The sequence below is a fragment of the Coffea arabica genome, chromosome 11c, assembly GCF_036785885.1.
Source record: "Coffea arabica cultivar ET-39 chromosome 11c, Coffea Arabica ET-39 HiFi, whole genome shotgun sequence".
In the NCBI taxonomy this organism is placed as follows: Eukaryota; Viridiplantae; Streptophyta; class Magnoliopsida; order Gentianales; family Rubiaceae; genus Coffea; species Coffea arabica.
This window is the reverse complement of record NC_092330.1, coordinates 41940199-41953164: the sequence shown is the minus strand read 5'-3', so window position 1 is coordinate 41953164 and position 12966 is coordinate 41940199. Positions and strand designations below refer to the sequence as shown.

The window sequence follows — 12966 nt, the reverse complement described above, 5'->3', positions numbered from 1 at the left end:
ATTGCCTTTTTTTAACTTAATAATAAGAGATGACCCCAAGATGAGAAGTTCAAGAATTTGGCCTATATTTCTAATTAACAATTTAAGGTATTATCTAGTATCTAAATTTTATTACTCACAATGCCTCATCTCTTTCATGTCCAATTTCGTGTTCTTTTTTGCTTAATCCATTTTTCCTATCTTTTTTTTGTTTGTAAATATGTCGATAGCTAAATGAGAGTGTGCTACTTGTTGGTTTCTTTCTTATTTTGTGCACCAAGGTAGGAGGTAAAGTAGTACCCGACTGTTAATTTTGTGCTTAGACTTCTTGCTATTTAATAATTGATGATCATAGAGCAATGGAATAAGAATTAGTACATGTGAACAATCTTAACCACTTAGAAGATCAACTAAGGCACTAACGTCAAAAATGGCAAATCAATAAATGAATCAAAGCCATCCACGACCTTGAGAGCTTTGTCTTTCTTTTTTCAACTTTTACATGGAAATGGCACCCTTCGGGCATCTGCCATCTTTGTTTTGGTAAGGACCACCACACTGGACTACAAAGAGTAGTACAATAAGAGAACTGCAATAGTTAGAATTTATTACTGATTCTGATGAAGGTTGGAATGTATTAGTACAATAGAGTAGTACAACAAGAATAAGTAATGGTTGGAATGTGTAACTGGTGCTTGGATTGTAAATTTATCTCAAATAATATTTCGCTTGCATCGTAAACACATTTTTCAATACACCTTTTTATATTTCCAACTATCTTACATTCATCACATAACAAAAAGTGCTACATTAATTATTTCAAATAATATTTCAAACGATACTACTCTATCCAAATACACCAGACACACTCAGTATTCAAATAATTATTCCAAGGTTTGCAGCAGGAATATTTTATGTGGCATAACATTAATCTATGCTACTTGCGAGCTATCCCATAAACCTGAGGATTTGCTATTGAGGCAGAAGGCACAAATGCCCGCTGAAGTTCAACTGATGAGAAGCCCGCTTTAGCAATAACTTCTCCAGTTTTTCTAGTGAAGTGACAGCCATCAGCAAAAAACTGCTGCAAAGGATCAAGAATCCCTTGGAAAAACCTCCGACTTGTTCCATCTGCCAGCAAAACAGACAAATCAAGGCTTTGACGTTATAATTCAGTTAGATGGAGGTGGCGGAGAAGTTAACATGAAATAAAAGCTTACATTATCGCAAATAGGAAGAGTACATCTTTATTACCTTCTGCTGCTACGTGTTCCACAAACACATAGAGCCCACCTGGCTTAAGCACCCTCATAATCTCTGAAAACAATTACTAGAATGTGTATTAGCCCCTGCTATCTGCTTTTCCACTCGACATACACTGAGCAGTACAATACAAACCTAGCCACCGAGGCGTATATGACATGTTCTTCCAACAAGAAGCAGATCATTCATATTTTCTTAAGAAAAACCTTTAGATGCTGCATGCTAAAATTGTAAATTTTATCTACCAAAGTTTGAGTGTGTCTCATACAGGAATTAACCTACCTTGCAGCGCCAAGTCAACATCTTTGACAGAACATAGGACAAGTGTGGCCACTACAGCATCCACAGATGCATCACCAAGGGGCAGAGCCTCTGCAACCTGCACAATTCAATGGTCAGACACTCCCATTGCAAAATTAACTCCGAGGGATAAATGACCTTCAAATGAGCTGTGACTAATAAGTCTGCAACAACAGACGGAAGAGGCATCTAAAGTGGATCGTTGACCAATATCAACACCAAGAAAATCCTAAGCTCAAGCCAAAAAGCATTTGACAGGAACTATATGCAACTCCCTAATCTCAAACAGACAGAGCAGATATCTTGGCATCTGATGTCCAAGATATAACTTAAATGAAGGAAAGAAGCTTTCATAAATGAAGCAACTGGGCAAATAAGGTAAGACAGGAAAAGCTCATAAACGAGGCATAAAAATCATCATCATTTCTTGCACCATAAGATTAGGTACGTGCACTAGTCATATCAACTTTAGATGAAAACCAAGCATGCTATCGACATACACAAATTAGCTTTTGGCTGTGGCCTTCTGAAAACCAAAATTCAGCTTTCAGACAGTTAATCAGCCACGCAAAGATACTGTTATCTTGCAGACATGAAAAAGACATCGCTAATAGAGGCCATCTGATTCACCATAGACAGGCTCATACTGCTTGTGTAAATTTAAAGTTCATCAGCGGAAGGCCTGCATCCTGTGCTGCTGCCCGCGCATACTTTTCCATTTTTATGTTTGGGTCCGCACCAAAAACTTCAATGCCTGGTTCACTTGCATAGTATTTGAGATTGGGACCTGTCCCAACACCAACCTCCAAAATCTTGTTAGCCTTTCCTCTCAGATTAGCAAAAAGTTGAGACTTATAGCCTGCAATCTTATAAGAGAATAGGCATTTATCAGTATTCTTGTACTGAACTAAATGGTCAACATACCAAGAATTTACTGCTCATAACCACCACCAACCTCAGCCTCGTAACCTTTATTGAATTTCCCCATAACCCACGCATATAACTCCTCGTACCAATCTGGCTTTGGAGGGCGAACTTTTTTCAACGTAGCCTGCATTCCAGAAACAGTAGAAGTTAATATCTTTAAGCACATCTAGTAATAACAGTTTTTGTTAACTCGCATTACTGCAATTGTGCAACGACTATCAGATGTAGTTATGTATCCAATCCCATGCTTTCAGCTTATTTTTGCCCCTTCAAACATAATTCCAATATTCCAGTTACTTCTCTAGCATTAAGTCGTATTGGCCTAGAAGTCCAACCAGTCCCATTCATGCATCATCCTGAAGATTGTGGTACCATATGCTGAGGGCGGGCAATTGCCTCCTCAACGTTGCAAAATTTAAAGAATAACCTTAAAATTGTTAAAAATTTTTATGTTTTTATCATAATTGCACCCCTCAATTTTCGGGGAAAAAAAAAATATATATATATATATATATTTCCCTATTCATTGCACCTCATATTATGAGAAATCCTCTTTCCATGCACATTATCTATCTGACAACCAATTTTTGAAATCTCTCTCCTATAATACAAATGTTTTAAAGCTATTAAAATACAAAATTGATTACTACTTGAATAATAAATAACTTCGATAATTTCACAACACAAAAAAATTCGTAGTAAAAACATGATTTTTAATTAAATTTCTCTTCACATAATAATTACGTGATCATTTAGGTCTATAATATTATTGTCCGACCATAGGTCCTGAGTCCACCACTAGTTTCATCCCCAACCAAACCACCACCACCCCGCTCCTCCCACATGACATGGCTAATCACTACAAAACACATAAAGAAAGCAAATTGATAAAATGAAACTGAATAATCTTAAACTTTGAACAATCCAAAAACCCACTAACATTTGAATCAAGCATGAAAAATCATAGACAATCGGGGATAAGAATCAGACCAGGGGATCGCTGGGAGGTGAATCTGAGGCAGATGAAGGATCAGTTGAGAAAGGAGCAGTGCCAAATGCCCGAAGGAGTTGTCTTCTGCTAACGCAAGAGCATCTTGTACTGCTGTGGACAGTATTAATGTCTTTGAGGCCGTTTTCCTTCGGTTCTTTGAACTTGCCATCTCCTGCTTGGCAACATCTGCTCATCTTTGTTAGGGTTGTACAAGTTTTAGCGACTGAACTTACCTTGCTGGTTGGCTGAAGATTCAAGTTTGGACTAACGGAGCAATATTTTGGGGACTGAAGGATCATGCTGCAAAGACTACAGGAGGACAGCCAATGGAGAAGATTATAGTGGAAGATATCCTTTGTCGTTGACTCTGTCTTCGGATTTCTCCTCTGTCCTCCTTTTTCCTGCTGTTACACTGTAATTTCTCATGACTTCTGCCACATTATTTTCCCTTTGTTTTTTCCTTGTGCGTAAATTACGTAATCGCCAAAGTCCGTCATCTTCATCTGCAGTAACTGTTTGAACTGGCCTTTTTTTTTTTTTTTTAATCTCTCTTTAATACATGTTCAACACAAGAAATTACTTTCCTTTTTTTTTTTCTCGAAATTACTTTCATTAGTGAATGATTATAGTGACAGAAAAAATAATAAAATGTACCTTTACAATTTTTTTTTCTTCCTATTTTCTGTAAACATGGACATGTTGTCATAATTAAAAAAAAAAAAACAAAAAAAAGCTGTGTGCTTATTATTTTTTGTCTCCATCCCTCAAGCAAAATGCTTACTAAAGCAACCAAAGTTGTCCTTTGCATACTTTGCCCAACCAAAAAAAAAAAAAAAAAAAAACTGTAGCCTCGAAGGGATGTTTCTTGGTCCCAATTCATTACTAAAAAGTCCGAACTAATCGAATACTTGTATCAGAAATTCCTCGAATTGGTTTGCCATTTCCATAAAAGATATAATTGACAATCTGGAGTCGAACATTGTCCCGTTCCTGCAACAGATCGGGGGGAAAAGTGTTGCTAAATTTAGACCGTCTCTTTTCTCATATGTGATTACAGGATGAACCAAAACAAAATACCCCTTTTTGCATTGGCAGACCAGAATTATTCCATTGAATCTGAACAGTGCAAATGCAAATCAATTAATGTAACTCATTAGTAAACGAGTAGTTCATAGGTTGTAACTTATCTGTATTCTTAATGTACAACCAGTTGATCCAAAATATATACCTTAACAACATCATGCTCATAACTTGCATTGGAGGGGTTAATAATAAACTCTTTTTTCTTGTCTTGGTGAAAATAGGGTTAACAAAATTCTTTTTTTTTTGTTTGTTTTGTTGAAAATAATGGTAAACAGTTTCTTTTTTTTTTTTTCATTTTTCTTTTCTCTCCCTATCTGGCCCATTTTTTTTTTATTTTAAATTTTGGTTGCTATAAAAGAGAGCTCACCTCATCCAGCTGGATATTTCAGTAATTGACAGTAGGCCAGTTTCAACCCTAAAAAAACAAAAAAGAATTAGACTAGCGATCTTGGCCCTCGAGATATTTCTACAAAATCTCAGCATTATATTTTGCTTTCACGTCTCAGGCAGTTGTATATATGTTGCGAAAATACTGACCAATATTTCTGAAACATCCCGAATTGCTCCAGCAGTCCCCCTCAGCCCTCTAAAGGTGGTAATCTCAGTACTAATTTTCTCATCTCATTCTTTGTCGGCATCATGTCTGTTCATTCATCGGTTCTTCGGAAGCGCTGAACCTTTGGCAATTGTACCACCCAAAAAATGTTTATTTTTTGTCTGATAAGCAAACCATTGTTACTTCAATTGTAAAGTTTCTGTTTTTGTTCGTGGGCTTCCTTTAAATATGGAATATAACTTGTCTCTAATTGGAAAATTTGTGAACTTTGAACAGTATTTGCTTTATGTTTCAATTGATGTCATATATTTCAGTTTTGTTCTCCAATAGGTCAGTCTATTTTATCCATATTTGCCGTGGCTCAATTTTGTCTTCATTGTTGCCCTGTGCAGCAAAATTTTAAAATATATATTTAAAAACAAAAAAGATTTTTGGGGAGACCCTGTTTGGAGAATGTCGTTATATTTGAAGCTGTGAGTTGCTATGCTGATTGTATTTTTGTTTGATTTTGGTTAGGGTGTATAGAAAGGTATAGTCTTTGGATTATGGCTGGCCAGAGGAATGATTACGGGAAGAGAATGCATTCTCAATCTGAATATTCAGCAAATGAGGGGAGTAAGAGAAGGAATCCAAATGAGGAAAAGGAAAGCAATGCCATTGGACCTGAGGATACGGTTTATAGATACTTATGCCCCTTGAGAAGAATTGGAAGTATTATTGGAGTAGGTGGGGATATTGCCAAGCAATTAAGGGCTGAAACTCATGCTAAGATTAGGATTAGTGAGATGATACCAGGGTGTGAGGAACGTGTGGTTACTATTTATAGTTCTAGGGAGGAGACTAATAGCTTTGGAGATGATGGCGATCTAATCTCTCCAGCACAAGATGCTCTTTTTAAGGTGCATGAGAGGGTTGTTGCTGAAGAGGTGCCGATAGATGATGAGTTGGAGGCATCTCAGCAGGTGACAGTCCGGTTGCTTGTGCCTTCAGATCAGATAGGTTGTGTGATTGGAAAAGGTGGACAAGTAGTCCAGAATATACGCAATGACTCCGGTGCTCAAGTTCGCATCTTAAGCAGTGAACATCTGCCTCCTTGTGCTCTGAGTTCAGATGAATTAATCCAGGTAAGATTTCATGTTAGGATTTCTTGTAGTTCGGCAGGTATGACAAGGTGAAATTGATTGATATGCATCATTTCTCGATTTTATTTTGAGTACGCCTTATTTGCTAGTTTGAGTTTCTTCCTTGCTATGCAATTTCAATTAACGGTTAAAGCACTCAGATATAGTAGAATTTTGTTTTGGCAGTTACTCTTAAGTGCCCAATCGAAGGTGCCTGAACCCCCATATTTTGAATGTCATTAACAAAGTATTTAGTTTATCACTGTAGGAGTTAGCTAGTTGTACGGGCTAAATAGTGGCTTCTCCATGCCATGCTACAATGAGAAGAGATAATTTACTGTTGAATAACCTAGCAAAATTTAAGACAACTACAGCATTCTTTACTTGATTTAGAAAATATTTGAACATATAAATGATGGTAAATTGAGTACTATTAGTGGCTCCATATCCAAAAGATCAACTTGTTGGAGTCACATACGGGTTCTTATGTAGAGATTCGGGCATTCCTACACCTGGCTTTTGTAAACTTCTCATGTCATACATTGTAAGGAGGAGTTAAGAGTGTCGCGAAACAAATACTTGTTTGTATTTATTGTGTCAAAACTTCCTTATTTGGAGTTTCATGTATTTTATGCTGACTTATGGTAACTGATAAAGACCGTTATCTACTTCCTTATGTATCGCAGATTGTTGGGGAAACATATGCTGTTAAGAAAGCTCTTTATCAAGTAGCTTCTCGTCTTCATGATAATCCATCACGGTCACAGCATCTTCTTCTTTCTTCAGCAAGCATTTACCGATCTGGCAGTGGATTAGTCAATCCAGGTGTTGGTGCGCCACTGATTAGTTCATTAGTGGGTCCTTATAGGGGTTATAAAAGTGCTGGAGCGGACCACTCCACATCTGTAAAGGAATTTTCTCTTCGTTTGGTATGCCCTAATGAGAATGTTGGAGCTGTGATTGGAAAGGGTGGTGGTATCATTAAGCAAATAAGACAGGAATCTGGTGCATCCATTAAGGTGGATACATCTGTTGCTGAAGGAGATGAATGCATGATATCTGTATCAGCAAAAGAGGTGAAAGGGACCTTTTTTTTTTTCCACTTCCCTGCTGTTTATCCCAAACAACATAAATAAGTGGATTGATCATTTAGAATGAATACCATTGTGAATGGTTGCTTATTCAAGTTTTTGGTAATTTGCAGACTTTTGAAGATGCATCACCTACAATTGACGCAACAATGCGCTTGCAGCCACGATGCAGTGAGAAAACTGATAAGGAATCTGATGATCCTGTAGTTACTACCCGTCTTCTTGTACCTAGCTCTAGGATTGGCTGCCTTATTGGTAAAGGTGGAGCTATTATTAATGAAATGAGAAGTGCCACAAGAGCAAGCATCCGCATTCTTTCTGAGGAAAATCTTCCCAAAGTTGCATCTGAAGATGATGAGATGGTCCAGGTGAACGAGAGAGATATACGTGATAATTAGAAACATAAAGCATGTGTCTTTCTATACAGATGCATGCTGTCAACTTACCTTTTTACTCCTACAATATGTGTTAATATCTAGAGTGGTTATGGTACAAATACCCAGTCATTATAATTTCTTATGTCAGTTTGTAACCTTGGTATCTCTGATTGTTATTTGCAATGCTCACCAGATCACTGGAGATCTAAATGTTGCAAGCACTGCCTTGTTACAAGTTCTTCTGCGCTTGAGGGCCAATTTATTTGAGATGGAGGGAGCTTTAGCTGCATTTCCACCAGCCGTTCCATATGTTCCATTATCCATGGATGCAGCTGATGGTCCAAAGCATGGCAACCGTGATCATAAGTCACATAATCATGGATATTCAACTTACTCTGGGGGATATGATTCCAAGAACTTGGTACAGCAGAGTGAAAGTTATGGTGTATATGGTAGTCCTCAGGTATATCTCCTAGCATTTTTAGATTATTAATGCTAGATTTACTTATATCTATCCAGTTTGAGACCCTTGTTGTACTTGTGGATTCAAAGAATGATGATCGTGAAGACAAAACACTTGGATTGATATTTAGATTCTACTCGTTTCACTAGACTGAACTTCATTATTTGTTTAGATTGGTGGTAGAAGTGGTGGCTATGGAGCATATGGAATTTACTCTGGTCGATCCAGTGGTGGATCTGGGTAATGAATTTATTCATCCCAGAAGGATTTTTTTCCACTTTTATTTATTTATTTTTTCCACTCTTTTTATTTTCATTGTTCATTTAACTTCTCTGCCAAACTAATTCTTAGACTTTCACTTTGAGAATTGTCATCTAGTTCCAATTTTTGGCATCTCTGAACAGGTTGTCTAGCCATAACCCTGGTTCACACGGGAAATCTTATGGTCATTGAGTGCCTGGTTCTCGGGGCGCGTACAGGTAGAACCTGATCTCCCTCTTCTGAACATCAATTTTTTCCTTCTAAACATGTTCAGTAAATAAATCTATCTTTGTATCTGGAAATGAACTGCCTATGTTCTCTTCGTCGCTTAAAATAGCCCCCGACCTGTACTTGGATTCTAATACACTTTTCTTTTTACCTTTCCTCCCTCTCAACTAAAACAGCTATGATCTATGATGCCTGAAGCCAGCCTATTGCCCTTTTGATGATGCCTCCAGCCTAAGACCTGAAGACCAGACGAAGATGATATGAGAAATTTGTGTTCAAACATGCCCCTAGCTTTGTTACTTTCTTTAGAGACAACCTATTAGGTCTTTTGTGGCTTTGTACCCAGAATACCGAGCTTTGTATTTTCTGCTTTTCCAAACGAGTATAGTTGGTTAAAACTTTTGAACTTTATTTGCAATACAGTTTGGTTACCTACAAAACCTATATGAACAGTGTCTATAGTTGTTTGCTGTTGTGAAGATTATGAATTTTGCTTGGATATACTGGATTTTTATGTTATTGTGAAGCCAGGTTCTGGAATGCCTGTTCTCTGGCCTGGAAATGTTAAAACTGCAGGTTTCCAAGGAGAGAAGCATACCCACATATCTCATTTGATTATGTCCATTATATTGCTGTGGTAATTTCCTCCAACCTTGTTCAAGTTGACTAATTAAGTTAGAGTGGCCTTAGCATACATGGGTTTGTAGTTCATGTACAAATTGAGGCTTTCTTTTACTTTTACCTAATTCATGTACAATTCCTGATTGCTATAAGGGATGTATTGATCAAATTTGCTTGACATCAATGTTTTAGTAGTGAACAAGTATTATATTTTTGAAGAGGTTCATAACCACGTACAGTTAAATCAATACAGTATGATATACTTGGTGACAGCAAATACAGCATGATAAACCCAGATACAGCTCTTTTTTATATTTTAAAATGCAGTTTTTTTTTTAAAAAAGGCTGAGAACAGACAGACAGTTCAAACTGGGAATTGGTTTTTAAAGCAGGTCTGTATCTTCTCCTTGTTCAGGTGGGGAATGCACCATAAGGATTCAGCGTAATGTACTGAAATGTTTTGAACTTTGATATTGCAGCTTATCTTCTGCTGAAGTTGATAACGATTCAGTACAGGACCATGTAAGGATTCAATTCTGTGTTTTGACATTGAGAATATTGTTCTATTCATGGCCTGCTTATCAATGTTCTCTATTTGGTAGGTAGGACAAGGATTTTGGTCTTCTATCAGTTTTAAGGGCAGTAGGTGACTATTTTGCTTTGTAACTGAAGAAGCAAGTTCACTAAATGCAATGAATAGAAGTGCAGGTAAAGGTATTTCAGGTAGTACATTTTTACAAGTTAGAGGGCTGCTTTCTCCTCAAGATAACCACCAAGTCGATTAAAGATTGTGCATCACAAACATCCAAGCGTTCGTATTTGCAGTGTTGGCTCAAAAAAAAAAAAAAAGAATACATGATGGATGTTGACTTGCCAAAGTATGGAGTGACAACAGTGGGTATTTCGGTGACTAAAGTGGGTATGTAAGTTTGGGGTTCTGCATTTTTCTGTATGTTATTACTCTACCAGCTTCTTAGGACAGATGTGCATTAGAGATGTATATTAGTTTTACACGTTCTCCTTCATTGTTATAATCCCTTCTTCCTTGGTGAGCAACTGAAGCTGAGCTTTCTTCTTCTGCAATGTGCCACAAGGATGAAGTTGTAATCTAGGAATGGTTTTGGTTTTGTGAGTTGGAAAAACTTCTTCACATTCTAATCTGAGTCCGTTAGAGTTGCTTGATTTTGTGGGAATAGCAAAATTGAATCCTGTAGGAAGAATGAATTTTGGCTAAGGGTCATACCTGGTGGTCTTTTCTCTTGCTAAGAGGTTTAAATGAGAAGGTTTCTAATATTCTATGCTGTTTGCATCTGTAACAGTGCCTTGGACGGTAGCCAGCTTAATTTCGGGCTGCTTCGTCGATGTGCCTACCTTGCAGATGTAAATGTAGGCCTCATCCATGAACGAACCTCATATACCTGAAGTCTTTTTTTTAGTATGGCAGCATATCAGGTCAGAAAAATGATGACGACGACCGTTGGCTTCATATCGTGAGTATGGTCTTCCACATATTCTGGGTCTAGGTGTCTTGAAAGTACGAGGATGCACAGAGAAGTCAAGTTATATTTGCCAATTGAAAACTGTGGTTAATGTGGCGGGAAAACGGCACCTTGGAGATGCGGAATTCCTCTACCAAGATTCAAGAATGATTCACTACAGTACAGTCTACATTACTCCAACTAAATAATTACGATATATCAGTCTACATTACTCCAATCAGGTATATGTAAATGTGTGCATGTTATTACTAGTTCATCGCATCCATCGAAGTTGCGGCAAAGATCATCATACTCGAACTACTACCTAACATAGCTATAAAATCTGCAATGCATTTCTCATCACTCTTTGGTAATTCCATCAGCAGAATACAGCGAGCAACGTTTAGTTGTCGTCTACGTGCAAGGAGCCTGGGCAATGAACCGTATGGCATTGATCATCCGGATGAGAATTATCGTCAGAAAAGCCGTCTAGTCCTTTGCTCTGGTCCTCCTGCTCGGGAGTGCAGTTGTCCTGGCAGCTCTCATTCCCTGCGGAAAGGGATAAAATGGCTGATGCTCGTTGCATTGTGGTAGATTGTGGGTATAATGGCCGTGAAAGTCGCATACCTTCACTATCATCACTTGAATGAGCATAAGCTGAGCGCTTTGAACGAATTTGCTGCTGTGGCGTAGGCTGTAATGTAAATTACAAAAAAATGCATGCTTTGTCAACTTTTCAAACTTAGCATCTATATGGGCCTGTTTGATTTTAGCCTTTTTGCAAGTGTTAGAAAGAGAGAGATTGATATCTTTGGACCAATAAAATCTCCGTTATAATGGAAAATGCATAAATTAACCTGCAACTTTGGACGAAGTGCTTCCAGCGGTCCTTTGCTCTTCTGCACTCCTTGCTGCCAAACAATTAAAAGCGGAAATCATCAGATGTTGTCTGAAACTCCTCCAAGGCTTTAACGTAACTGCTATATGTTTACAGATTCAATAGAAACGTAACCGAAAATAGAGATTATTGATATTCCTTGGAAAGTACCTTTCCCAGTGCCCAATCAGCGGAATCAAAAAAAGCATGGTCATGGTCCTGCCAGAATACCACAACTGTGAAAACATGCAATCTGTGAGGTTCATGAAACCGGCGAAAGAGATGGTGATTACCTTGGATATGAGGGGCCGGTTTTTAGGTGCCAACCCTCCGTACTTCTTCTTGATTGCTTCCTCCTGCAGAGAATAGCTGATCCATAAAACCTCCTCTCTAAATAAAGATCATGGGCAGGGCAGAGCCAGTTCGCCCTGTGAGTTTCATGATCCCAAATTACACCAATGGCGGCTGTCTTTAGATTTTGCTTTACTAAAATAATGAGCCTGATACCTGTTGTTCAGGGCAGGGCAAAGGATCTTGCTTCTCCTCCGGCTCTGAAAATTTTGAATGTTCAACATGTTGTTCATCATCAGGATGATCATCTCTTGATTCTGTACCATTCTCATCCTCAGATTTTGTGTCTGACATGTCGTATGTTTCCTTCATAACATCGCAAATGTTTTTTCAGTACAGCTCAAAATTAGAATTTACAACCAATAAGAAACTAATCACCAAAAGCAAAAGTTAAGAAAAATCATGAAGAGAAAATATATTGTTGACGTACGATTGATGCATGCGAAACATGAAGCAAGGATGGTGGAGTACCTGAGCTTTACTGCAAAATTTTTGCTCGGATGTCTTGAACAAACTACTTTGTGTTGTTGAGCTCAGGCTCGAGAATTCGAGATATGACACAAATGGTTGCGTGGTCTGTCAACCGAATCAAAGATGCTCGTAGGCTAAGATGCCAATGGGCTGGGTCACAAATGGATTTCAAAAATTGGAATTTGGGCTTCGGCTGGTTCCGTGCAACCCAACACACACACGCACACACAACCCAAAAGAGGGAGGGAGAGAATCACAATTCCGGTCCGAATATGGACCTGACCAATATATGGATGTATTTAATTACTGATTATGGCTAGCAATTTTTTTTATTTAATTTTCAAAAATTATTTGCTGGCACATGACCAGATTCCAGTAGTAATTGGGTAAAAATCAATCGTTAAGACTAAATGTGCATAAAAATTGAAATATTCGAGACTACATTCGCTGCCATCCTAACTTTAAGGACTAAAAACACTCGTACTTCAATCAAGTATTTGAAATCAAAACTGCAATTCTCTCAATTTA

General features: G+C 37.9%; 3 protein-coding genes and 1 long non-coding RNA gene across 12 annotated transcripts; 2 read left to right on the top strand and 2 right to left on the bottom strand.

The window, feature by feature from the left end:
• Positions 1–674: 674 nt before the first annotated feature.
• LOC113724328 (uncharacterized) lies at positions 675–3907 on the bottom strand. 3 transcript variants are annotated; one of them, XM_072071047.1, is made up of 6 exons: positions 3460–3906; positions 2498–2593; positions 2190–2408; positions 1525–1621; positions 1200–1296; positions 675–1110 (listed from the first exon to the last, which is right to left on the bottom strand). In XM_072071047.1, the coding sequence occupies exons 1-6, from the start codon at positions 3757–3759 to the stop codon at positions 1074–1076; spliced, it is 846 nt and encodes a 281-aa protein (XP_071927148.1). In that variant the 5' UTR covers positions 3760–3906; the 3' UTR covers positions 675–1073. The 3 variants fall into 3 exon arrangements, with proteins under 3 accessions (XP_071927148.1, XP_071927147.1, XP_071927146.1); XM_072071046.1 differs by having other exon boundaries at positions 1234–1296; positions 3460–3904; XM_072071045.1 differs by lacking the exon at positions 1200–1296 and having other exon boundaries at positions 3460–3907.
• Positions 3908–4996: 1089 nt separating this feature from the next.
• On the top strand, positions 4997–9954 carry LOC140004505 (KH domain-containing protein At4g18375-like). Of its 4 annotated transcripts, none has more exons than XR_011823271.1 (10): positions 4997–5135; positions 5616–6223; positions 6907–7296; positions 7425–7679; positions 7882–8151; positions 8324–8391; positions 8556–8630; positions 9172–9277; positions 9677–9783; positions 9868–9954. XR_011823271.1 is itself a non-coding variant. In XM_072071321.1 (8 exons), the coding sequence occupies exons 2-7, from the start codon at positions 5645–5647 to the stop codon at positions 8602–8604; spliced, it is 1611 nt and encodes a 536-aa protein (XP_071927422.1). In that variant the 5' UTR covers positions 4997–5135; positions 5616–5644; the 3' UTR covers positions 8605–8630; positions 8817–9084. The 4 variants fall into 4 exon arrangements, 1 of the variants encoding a protein (XP_071927422.1); XR_011823270.1 differs by having other exon boundaries at positions 9864–9954; XM_072071321.1 differs by lacking the exons at positions 9172–9277; positions 9677–9783; positions 9868–9954 and adding an exon at positions 8817–9084.
• An 86-nt stretch (positions 9955–10040) lies between these two features.
• LOC140016988 (uncharacterized) lies at positions 10041–10802 on the top strand. Its single transcript, XR_011823273.1, has 2 exons — positions 10041–10180; positions 10581–10802. It is a non-coding gene; the product is annotated as an uncharacterized lncRNA (long non-coding RNA).
• Positions 10803–10812: 10 nt separating this feature from the next.
• LOC113716243 (uncharacterized) lies at positions 10813–12577 on the bottom strand. 4 transcript variants are annotated; one of them, XM_027240536.2, is made up of 7 exons: positions 12439–12577; positions 12124–12273; positions 11910–11972; positions 11788–11835; positions 11597–11650; positions 11367–11433; positions 10813–11288 (listed from the first exon to the last, which is right to left on the bottom strand). In XM_027240536.2, exons 2-7 carry the CDS (start codon positions 12259–12261, stop codon positions 11143–11145), a joined length of 516 nt encoding a protein of 171 aa, XP_027096337.2. In that variant the 5' UTR covers positions 12262–12273; positions 12439–12577; the 3' UTR covers positions 10813–11142. The 4 variants fall into 4 exon arrangements, with proteins under 4 accessions (XP_027096337.2, XP_071927425.1, XP_071927423.1 ...); XM_072071324.1 differs by having other exon boundaries at positions 10908–11288; positions 12398–12535; XM_072071322.1 differs by having other exon boundaries at positions 10908–11433.
• Between the last annotated feature and the right edge of the window lie 389 nt (positions 12578–12966).

Coding starts and splice junctions, on each gene's coding strand:
- LOC113716243 (XM_072071322.1), bottom strand. CDS start 12,261: ATGTCAGACACAAAATCTGAGGATGAGAATGGTACAGAATCAAGAGAT. Junction 11,973..12,123: donor TGCCCTGCCCTGAACAACAG/GTATCAGGCTCA, acceptor TATTCTCTGCAG/GAGGAAGCAATCAAGAAGAA. Junction 11,434..11,596: donor CACTTCGTCCAAAGTTGCAG/GTTAATTTATGC, acceptor TTTACATTACAG/CCTACGCCACAGCAGCAAAT.
- LOC113724328 (XM_072071046.1), bottom strand. CDS start 3,759: ATGATCCTTCAGTCCCCAAAATATTGCTCCGTTAGTCCAAACTTGAAT. Junction 2,594..3,459: donor CACCTCCCAGCGATCCCCTG/GTCTGATTCTTA, acceptor TCTGGAATGCAG/GCTACGTTGAAAAAAGTTCG. Junction 2,409..2,497: donor ATAAAGGTTACGAGGCTGAG/GTTGGTGGTGGT, acceptor TTCTCTTATAAG/ATTGCAGGCTATAAGTCTCA.
- LOC140004505 (XM_072071321.1), top strand. CDS start 5,645: ATGGCTGGCCAGAGGAATGATTACGGGAAGAGAATGCATTCTCAATCT. Junction 7,297..7,424: donor TATCTGTATCAGCAAAAGAG/GTGAAAGGGACC, acceptor GGTAATTTGCAG/ACTTTTGAAGATGCATCACC. Junction 8,152..8,323: donor GTGTATATGGTAGTCCTCAG/GTATATCTCCTA, acceptor TTATTTGTTTAG/ATTGGTGGTAGAAGTGGTGG.